The sequence below is a fragment of the Nematolebias whitei genome, chromosome 6, assembly GCF_014905685.2.
Source record: "Nematolebias whitei isolate Nwh7 chromosome 6, NemWhi1, whole genome shotgun sequence".
Taxonomy (NCBI): domain Eukaryota; kingdom Metazoa; phylum Chordata; class Actinopteri; order Cyprinodontiformes; family Rivulidae; genus Nematolebias; species Nematolebias whitei.
In genome coordinates, this window is record NC_056503.1 from 1506549 (window position 1) to 1517531 (window position 10983).

At 42.8% G+C, this 10983-nt stretch overlaps 1 protein-coding gene across 1 annotated transcript in view; it reads left to right on the forward strand.

The window, feature by feature from the left end:
• LOC119411059 (ephexin-1) overlaps nt 1–10736 on the forward strand; it is a 68153-nt gene extending 57417 nt beyond the window's left edge. Inside the window, exons 3-5 of the mRNA XM_037677980.1 lie at nt 10026–10105; nt 10197–10301; nt 10437–10736. Of these exons, the coding sequence (XP_037533908.1) occupies nt 10026–10105; nt 10197–10301; nt 10437–10681 (430 nt within the window). The 3' untranslated portion in view covers nt 10682–10736. The remainder of the gene's footprint in view (nt 1–10025; nt 10106–10196; nt 10302–10436) is intronic.
• Nucleotides 10737–10983: the final 247 nt, after the last annotated feature.

The following is a 10983-nucleotide window of genomic DNA, read 5'->3' on the forward strand; positions in this document are numbered from 1 at the left end:
TGGCAGCTCAGATTATCCACCCTTTTTAGAGTCCTTGGAAGGGGTAGTGGAAAGTGCATCTCCTGGGGACTCTCTTGTTCTGCTGGGGGACTTCAATGCTCACATGGGCAATGACAGTGAGACCTGGAGGGGTGTGGTTTGGAGGAACGCCCCCTCTGATCTGAACCCGAGTGGTGTTCTGTTGTTGGACTTCTGTGCTCGTCATGGATTGTCCATAACAAACACCATGTTCAAGCATAAGGGTGTCCATGTGGGCTCTTGGCACCAGGACAACCTAGGCCACAATTCGATGATTAACTTTGTCGTCGTCTCATCTGATCTGCGGCCACATGTCTTGGACACTTGGATGAAGAGAGGGGCGAAGCTGTCGACTGATCACTACCTGGTGGGGAGTTGGCTCCGATGGTGGGGGAGGATGCCAGTCAGACCTGGCAGGCCCAAACATATTGTGAGGGTTTGCTGGGAACATCTGGCAGAGTCTCCTGTGAGACGGAGCTTTAACTCCCACCTCCAGGAGAATTTCGAACATGTTCCGGGGGAGGTAGGGGACATTGAGTCCGAGTGGGCCATGTTCTGTGCCTATATTGTCGAGCTTACCGGAGCTGCGGCTGCAAGGTTGTCTGTGCCTGTCGTGGCAGCAACCCTCGAACCCGGTGGTCCAAGCGACATGCGACTCGGGTGGTCGCTGAGGCAAAAAATTGAGCATGGGAGTAGTTCATAGAGGCCCTGGAGAATGACTTCCGCACGGCTTCGAGGTGATTCTGGTCCACCATCCGGCATCTCAGGAGGGAAGCGGTACACCACCAACACTGTTTATGGGGAGGGGGGGTGTGCTGCTGTCCTCATCTCGAGATGCCGTTGGTCGTTAAGCAGAATACTTTGAAGACCTCCTCAATCCCACCGGCATGTCTTCTACTGAGGAAGTGGAGCCTGGGGACTCTGGGTCAGGCCCTCCAATCTCTAGTGCTGAGGTCACCAAGATGGTTAAAAAGCTCCTCGGTGGCAGGGCCCCCAGGGATGGATGAGATTCGCCTGGAGTTTCTTAAGGCTCTGGATCTTGTAGGGTTGTGTTGGCTTACGCAACTCTGCAATATTGCGTGGACATCAAGGGAAGTTCCCCTGGATTGGCAGACAGATTGGGGACCTTAGAGTGTGTTCCAACTACAAGGGGGATCGTGCTCTTAAGCCTCCCTGGTAAGGTCTATTTGGGAGTTCTGGAGAGGAGGGTCCGTTGGATAGTCGAACCTCAGATTCAGGAGGAGCAGTACAGTTTTTGTCCTGGTCAGTAGGGTCCTGGAGGGTACGTGGGAGTTTGCCCAACCGGTCTACATGTGCTATGTGGACTTGGAGAAGGCGTTCGACCACATCCCTCGGGGAACCCTGTGAGGGGTACACTGGGAGTATGGGGTACCAGGCCCTTTAATACGGGCTGTTAGGTACCTGTATGACCTATGTCAGAGCCCGGTACGCTTTGCCGGCAATAAGTCAGGCTCGTTCCTGGTGAGAGTTGGACTCCACCAAGGTTGTCCTTTGTCACTGATTCTGTTCATAACTTTTATGGACAGAATTTCTAGGCGCAGCCAAGGTGTTTAGGGGATCCGTTTTGGTGGCTTTAGGATCGCATCTCTGCTTTTTGCAGATGACCAGCCCTGGCTCTTATAGTTCCTCTTGTAACTGTTGTGCACATAACATTGGACCAGGCCCATCTGTTCCCAGCAACCAATTAATTTCAGTTAGGACTACATACAGGGAGCGAACCATACATAACCATACTCGTTCAGTGAACTTTAATAACATTAGAACTTTAGCAAAACATTATTTATCACCTACAGCTACTGTTAACAGTTCACCTGTAACCCTAAATATGGCTGTTTTAAATGTCCGCTCTCTTTCAAACAAATCTTTTATTATAAATGATTTGATTTCAGATTTTAAATTGGATTGTCTGTTTTTAACTGAAATTTGGTTAGGTGCAGATGCACCAGTTGTTCTTACTGAGGCCTCTCCACCTGGTTTTAAATTTTCTTTTAATGCTCGAAGTGGCAGAAAAGGTGGTGGCACTGCCTCAATATCTAATAATTTACTGGCTGTTAAAGAGATTTCATTTGACCAGTACCCGTCTTTTGAGCATCATGCCTTTGTTTTTAGCAGCTTGCCAATACTTTGTGTTACTGTTTACAGACCACCCGGACATGTTTCTGATTTTATGACTGAGTTTTCAGAGTTTTTATGTTTTATTCATGCTAAGTACAATAAGATTATTGTGACTGGTGATTTTAATCTACATGTTGATAATCCATCAGATTCTTTGACTAAACAGTTTTTAGAAACTCTGAACTGTATGGATTTTATTCAGCACGTCAAGCAGCCGACTCACAACAGGGGACACACCCTTGACCTTGTTATTACCTATGGCTTGGCCTCTGGTGTGTCCTCTGTTGTTGACCTGGCTGTGTCTGACCACTATTGTGTGTTTTTTATTGTCACTGATTTGATTCAGCAGAAAGCCATGGTCCGAACTGTGAGGAGGCACCATCTTACCCCTGAGGTGATTGATAATTTTATTAGAGATTTTAACCAAAATTCCCCTCTTATTTTAACTGCTTCCTGCGATTCAATGGTCAGTCAATTTTTTAACAAACTGAAAACAAACCTGGATCATGTAGCTCCACTATTTTCAAAAAAGTTTTTATTAAACGAGTATGCCCGTGGAAAACTGAAGACATAAAGAAACTCAAAAGAAATTGCAGGAAAGCAGAGAGGAAATGGAGGAAAAACAAATTGACAATTGACTACCAAATAATGCGCGAACAGCTTAATATCTACAATTCTGCTGTCAGAAATTCAAGAAATGCATATTTTGCCAAAATAATTAACAATCACAAAAATAATCCCAAAGTTTTGTTTTCCACCATTGATAATCTGATTAACCCTGACTTTACTGCTTCTTCAAATACTCCAACTAACTAACTCTGTGAGCAGTTTGCAAATCACTTCAGAGGTAAGATTGAGTCAATTAGAGCTAACATTTTATCTGAGCAAAATACTGGTTTTAAATCTATTGAATGCTTGTTTTCACCTGAGCAAACACTGGACAAGTTTGATGTGGTTGATGCAGAGATGCTCGGCAGAGTTTTCTCACAAGTCAAACCAACCACCTGCCTCTTAGACCCAATTTCCTCATCACTTTTTCATTCATTTTATAGATTCTTAGAGAATGAAATTTTAAACATTGTAAACTGCTCTCTTCAGATCGGTGTCTTCCCCATTGCCTTTAAAATGGCTGTGGTGAAACCCCTTCTGAAGAAAAGCAATCTAGATCATAGTGTTTTTAATAATTACAGACCTGTATCCAACTTACCATTCTTAAGTAAAATCTTAGAAAAGCTTGTTTTTATTCAATTAAATAACTTTTTAAATGATGCTGGTATTTTAGAAAAGTATCAATCTGGTTTTAGGACGAACCACAGTACAGCGACAGCCCTATTAAAAATTGTGAATGATTTAAGGTGTAATCTGGATTCACACAAGCTCTTAGTTCTTGTTCTATTGGATCTGAGTGCAGCCTTTGATACAGTAGATCATCATATTCTTCTAAATAGATGAAAACACCTGGTCAGTCTTTCTGGTACTGTTCTTCTGTGGTTCAGCTCCTATCTCACAGATAGAACCTTTATGGTAAGTATGGATACATGCACCTCACAGATCCATGAAGCCAACTATGGCGTCCCCCAAGACTCTATTTTAGGCCCCCTACTTTTTAATTTGTACATGTTGCCACTTGGTGGAGTCATCAGGAGCCATGGGATAAGGTTCCACAGTTATGCTGATGACACACAGCTATACATCTCATTATCTCATGAGGACCCCTGGCCAATCACTGCACTTTTTAATTGCATTTCAGACATATAGTCCTGGATGGCACAGAACTTTCTCCAGCTAAACCAGGACAAAACAGAAGTTTTAATCATTGGACCGGAGGTTCAAAAAGAAAATACAATTCAGAAATTACAATCTCTGGCTTTACAACCTTCCCAAAAAGTAAGAAGCCTGGGGGTTCTTTTTGACTCTGAGCTTACTTTAAAAGTGCATTCACACCAGCCCTGTTTAGTCCGCTTTAATTAAACTCTAGCTTGTTTTCCTTGAAAGTCCGGCTCGTTTAGGGAGGTGTGAACGCACCATCGAACTCTGTCACGGAACAAAAAGGCGAACTCTGGCCCGGGCTAAAACCTAGGTCTCGGTCCGGTAGAAATGAACTCAGTACAGTGTGAATGTAAACAGACCGAACCCCGCTCAGCAGGGTAAACAAACACGCATTTCTCTGACCTTATATGGAGCCGTCTGCTGCCTTGTGTGAAAAACAATATTCTCCATAGTCTTCTGTCTCATCTTCTGCTCATGCTAAGTCCATTTTTGAAAAATGACAAAATATAACTCCTAAAACTGCTAAAACTTGATGCCACTTAGTTTTTATTTTTATTTACAGAAGAAGAAGAAGACGTGTCTTCAGAGGTTTTTGTGTTGTTTCTTTCAGTAGTTCTGGGTGCAGCGCCCCCACAGGCGAGCGGGGGAATAGGTTGGTTCAACAGGTTGACTCGACTGCCCAGTGCAGTGTGAATGCAAACGCACCAGCTCAAATATAAACAAAAGGTCATGAATATTGGTCCAAAACCGAACCGAGTCTACCCGACTATCTAGTGTGAAAACGACCTTAATCCACATATCAAACATATAGTCAAAACAGGATTTTACCATCTAAAAAATATAGCCAGAGTCCGCCCTCTTCTCTCTTTCACTAATACTGAGACTTTGATGCACGCTTTTATATCTAGCCGTTCAGACTACTGTAATGCACTGCTTTCTGGACTCCCTAAGAAAAATGTATCCAACCTTCAGCTGTTACAAATCTCTGCTGCTCGTGTGCTAACCAAGACCAGAAGGCAGACTCATATTACACCTGTTTTAAAATCATTGCATTGGCTCCCTGTGCGTCTCAGGGTTGATTTTAAGATTCTTTTAATGATTTTTAAATGCCTCTATGGTCTTGCACCATCTTATCTTGCAGAGCTGCTATTACCCTATGAACCCCCGCGGACACTAAAGTCCTCTGGCACTGGACTACTAACAGTTCCAATAGTCAGAACTCACACTTACGGTGAGGCTTCTTTCCAGTACTATGGCCCCCGTCTGTGGAATAGTCTGCCAGAGAACCTGAGGGCCGCAGAGAATGTTGTTGTTTTTAAGAGCAGGCTCAAGACCCATATTTTTAACTGTATTTCCTGAACTGGTTCATTTCTGTTCAGTCTATACATTTTCCATACAATTTTATTTTATTTTATTTTATGTGTGTTGTTTGCTTTTATTTTGTGGGTTTATTGTTTATAATTCTGTACAGCACTTTGAGCTGCTTTTAGTATGAAGGGTGCTTTATAAATAAAATTGATTGATTGATTGATTGATTGATGACGATGTGGTCATATTGGCTTCATCAGATCGTGATCTACAGCTTTCACTGGAGGGGTTCGCAGCCAAGAACGACACAGCCAGGATGAAGATCAGTTCCTCCAAATCCGAGGCCATGGTCTTGAGCTGGAAAAGGGTAGAGTGCCCTCTCCGGGTCAGGGAGGAGGCACTGCCCCAAGTGGAGGAGTTCAAGTATCTTGGGGTCTTGTTCACAAATGAGGGAAAAATGGAGCATGAGACCGATAGGCGGATAGGTGCAACATCTGCAGTGAAGCAGGCGCTGTACAGGTCTGTTGTGGTGAAGAGAGAGCTGAGTCAAAAGGCGAAGCTCTAAATTTACCGATCGACCTATGTTCCTACCCTCATCTATGGTCATGAGCTGTGGGTTGTGACCGAAAGAACGAGATCTCAGATACAAGCGGCCAAAATGAGTTTTCTCCACAGGGTGTCTGGACTCTCCTTTAGAGATAGGGTGAGAAGCTCAATCAACCAGGAGAGACAGAGTAGAGCCGCTGCTTCTCCACGTCGAGAGTAGCCAGTTGAGGTGGCCCAGGCATCTAGTTAGGATGCTTCCTGGACACCTTCCTGGTGAGGTGTTCTGGACACGTCCCACCGGGAGGAGACCCAAAGGAAGACCCAGGACATGCTGGAGGGACTATGTTTCTCAGCTGGCCTGGGAATGCCTTGGGATTCCCCCAGAGGAGCTGGCCCAAGTGGCTGGGGAGAGGGAAGTCTGGGCCTCCCTACTTAAGCTGCTACCCCCCGACCCGACCCCGAATAAGTGGAAGAAAATGGATGGATGGATGGATGGATGGATAGACTTAGAGACAGCAACTCATTCACCATTTGCTCTTGCCGAGGTCAGATGCTTTTCCCCTCCTCTCCCTCTCTGTTTTGCTTTGCTGCTCTGTCTTGTGTGAAACCGCTTCTGAGCCTCTCTACATATCTTCCGAACCATAATTATGGACTTGATTTGATCAGTTGGATCCTCAACACAATTGATAACATTTCTTTGAAGAGAAGACAGGCTTTAGGCAAGCCAATTTACCCTGTTGGTATGCACACAGCTGGATATCTCATTGACTTGGAAGACTTGATGATGTGTCTATTCTCTGCTGCCATTTGTCGATTTTAAGGACACATTTATAATTGGATTTATGATAACTAGTTCCTGCTTTTTGGATTCGGTTGGTTGCTGGTTTATCTACAATCAACGAAGTCAACGGCAGCAAATTTGGACCTGATCGCACTACTTGCCTTTGTGATAGCTTGGTTCGTTCCTCGAGCACCCAGACTCAGTTGCTTTTGGCAGAATGGATCAGATCTTGGGGATTTTTCTCAGGCATGGTCCATTGGTGTGGCCATGCAATTTGGACATTTCGGAACTGAGTGGACCAACACAGACTCAAGGTAGATGTCATTATAGTTCTGCCTGTCCCCAAAACAATTGTGTGTTTATCTGAATTTGGATCCCCTGGCTGTCCTTGAAGGCCACCTTATCTGAATTTGCCAGGAGAATATGTAATCTGATGTCATCTGACGCTCTGCCACCCCCCACCCCCATCCACAAATTGCCAACTGATCAACCAGAGGAAACTAGCTGAATAAACATTGTTTCACCATTTCAGGACTCTTAGATTCCCATAGGCGTTGTCCTTGGCCATTCCACGACATACCTCAAGAATGTTTACAGATCTCACCGGAGGGAACTGGTTGATTATTCCATCCTTAACAGAACTCTTACGGTGCCCTCAAGAGCGTCCTTGGACATTACTCACTGCTCTCGTCGTCTCCCCCCTCTGCGGAATGTCTGCATCACTATGTGCAGTATTCAGATAAGATGACCTTCAAGGCCAGCCAAGGAAGCCAAATTCAGATAAACACACAGTTGTTTTGGGGACAGGCAGAACTTAATGACATCTACCTTTAGTCTGTGTTGGTCCACTCGGTTCCGAAATGTCCAAATTACATGGCCACACGTTCCATCACTAGTTCCTATTCTGTCCGACCATTTTTAATAACCTGTGAGTTTACATTAAATGACTACACAGTCACTGAGAGTAAATTTCATCTTAGTAGGTGCTTATCAAAAAACGCTGTAACCAAATTTAAACAATCTCTTCCATCAATGTTTCCCTCTGTCTTGGAGAGTAATACATCAGAGAACAGTGACTTAGATCATTTAGTTGATCATCTTACAACTTGAATGCAAACTTCACTTGATAAAACTGCTCCACTGGAAAAGAAAGTAATCAGTCAGAGGAAAATGGCTCCTTGGTTCAATTCTGAGTTACGTACTTTAAAGCAGGCATCTAGACACCAGGAGAGAAAATGGCGCTCTACTAATGTTGAAGAATTTTATTTAACTTGGAAAGATAGTCTGCTAACATATAAAAAACTCTCCATAAAGCTAGAACTTTATATTACTCATCTTTAATAGAGGAGAATAAAAATAACCCTAGGTTTCTGTTTAGTACTATTGCTAGACTAATTAAAAGTCCCATTTCTGTTGAACCATGTATCCCTACAACTATAAGTAGTGATGACTTCATGAGATTCTTTATAAATAAAATTATTTCAATTAGAGAGAAAATTCAAACCTTCCTTCTACTATCTCTAGTCCCCTGTCAAATGAGACAACTTAAACAATTTCACTAGAGCCTGATTTGTGTTTGGACAGTTTTTGTCCTGTTGAGCTCTCTGAATTGTCAAAAATAATAACCTCATCCTGAGGTTTTGGTTTTTGGACCTGAGCTCCTTAGGAATGATTTTTTTTTTCAGTCTTTCTACCTCCTTAGATGGCATTAATTTGGCCTCCAGTTCTAATTTTAAAATTCTTGGTGTTATTTTTAATCAGGACATGTCTTTTATCCCCCACATTAAAAACGTTACTAGAACTGCCTTCTTCAACCTGCGTAATATCACAAAAATTAGAAACATATAAAAATTAAGCAGAAAAACTGGTTCATGCATTTGTCACGTCTAGACTGGACTATTGTAATGGTTTATTATCTGGGTGTCCAAATACTTCTTTAAAACGTCTTCAGTTGATCCAAAGTGCTGCTGCCAGAGTCTTAACTGGAGTTAGTGGGAGAGATAATATCTCTCCAGTTTTGGCTTCTCTCCATTGGCTCCCTGTCAATACCAGAATTGAATTAAAAATCTTACTTCTAACCTACAAAGCTCTCAACAACCTAGCTCCATCTTATATTGCAGATCTTATTGTTCCATATTTTCCTAACAAAGCACTTTGCTCTCAGGCTGCAGGTTTACTTGTGGTTCCAAGAATTTACAAAAACAGAATGGGAGGCAGATCTTTCAGTTATCAGGCTCCTCTCTTGTGGAACCAACTTTCAATCTCTGTCTGTGAGGCTGACACATTATCCAGTTTTAAGACTGGGCTTAAGACTTTCCTTTTTGATAAATCCTATAGTTAGGGTCGGCTTGGGTTTCCTGAGCTGTCCCTTAGTTCTGCTGCTATAGGCTTAGACTGCTGGAGGACAAACTGACCACACTTTTTCACTCTGCTACTGTCTTTACTTGCTCTGGTCAACCTGCTTTGTATTTGTAATTATTTTTTTCTATCCTTAACATGTTTTTTTGTCTTTCAGGCACACCTGGACCTATACCTGGACCTATATCTTGACCTACCATTCTGTGTTCGTCTGTCTCTCCTTTCTGTCCTCTCAAACCAGCCGGTCAAAGCAGATGACTGCTTGTCCTGAGCCTGGTTCTGCTGGAGGTTTCTTCCTTTTACAAGGGAGTTTTCCTTTCCACTGTTGCCACTGTGCTTGCTCAGGATGGGAGACTGCAACGAAGCCAAGATTCAACTTGTCTGCTGGATTCCTTAGATAGAGAACTTTACTAATTGGCTTTTATGTATGTGAATGTTCCTGTAAAGTGCCCTGAGACAACTTTGTTGTGATTTGGCACTATATAATAAACTGAATTGAATTGAAAACTGACATTCCTCTTTGTCTTTTTTCTGGCAGCTGCATTTCTAACATCCTTCTGTCAACATCCTTCTACCACTGTCCCTCGTCTGGACATATCCAAACCATCTCAGTGTGTCCTCTCTAACTTTATCTCCCAGTTGTTCAACCCATGCTGTCCTCTGATGATCTTATTCCTAATCTTATCCATCCTTGTCACTCCTAAGGAGAACCTCAACATCTTCATTTCTGCCACTTCCAGTTCTTTCTCCTGTCTTTTTGTCAATGCCACTGTCTCCAGACCATACAACATAGCTGGTCTCACCACTGTCTTGTAAACATTTCCTTTGGTCTTTGCTGACACCCATTTGTCACAAATCCCTCCTGAATCTTTTCTCCATCCACTCCATCCTGCCGTATTTTTTACCTCTTTACCACACTTCCAATTTTACTGGACAGTGTACCCAAAGTACTTGAAGTCCTGCATCTTTGTGACCTCTGTTCCTTGTAGCCTCACTGCTCCACCAGCCTCCCTCCAATTCACACACATGTACTTTGTCTTACTGATGGAAAACTGATTACTGAAGACAAATGTGTTTAAATAATTTAATGATGATATCAATGTTGCAGGAGTGAAAAGCTGCGATGGATGCATGCACTTACTCCTAACAGGCGCACACGATTCATGCCCTTTGGCCCCCATCAAGAAGGTGAGACAGTGAATCACACACACACACACACACTGAACTTCCAGGTTTGTGGACATATGTGAACTTAAAAATCACCTCTGATGTCCATCAGACTTTCCTCAGGTGCAGTGTATTATGTCCTACGCAGCTCAAGAACCAGATGAAATAGCAACTGAGATCGGTGATGTTTTTAATCTTCTTGAGCAAACAAATGATGGTATGATAAATTAATTATTCCAAAAATCTGTCATTGCTTATAAGAATTAGTTACAGGTTTTGTTTGTGATTTTGTGCCTCACATTTCTTTTAATCCATATGTCGTTCCTGGTGTTTTTTGTTCAAAATGTTCCAGGTTGGATGATGGGTGAAAGACTTCACGATAAGGAAAGGGGCTGGTTTCCCAATCGCGTGACAGAAGAAATCAAGAGTAAGGAGGCCCGTGTTCAGAACCTGAGAGAGGCATTTAGGGTCCAACAGACCCATAAAGGAGAAGGTGGGACACAGTCAGAACCCAGGACTGGTTTAAGGGCAGTAAGACCCTTTCCCAAGAGCTCCAACTTCACTAGTCTTTTTAAACACAGGGGTGACAACAACTGAAAGCAGAAGAAATACAGTTTGTAGCGGTGATGAATGTCAACATTGTGTATCATATCCACAAAGAAGAATCTTTTTTGTGACATTTTATTCCTTCATATTTGAATGATACTTCAAACTCCAGTGTTGAGTCAGTTAGCTGCACAAGCTGTTTTCCACCAACGTGTAGGCTTATATTTTGATTTTGTGCATCTAATTCATCTGGTTTGAAGAAACAAAAGTCCCTAAAGATTTTGTAGTCAAAATACTTAACATGTGGATACATAAAATTAATGTTTATTCCATTGTATAATATAGTCACTATG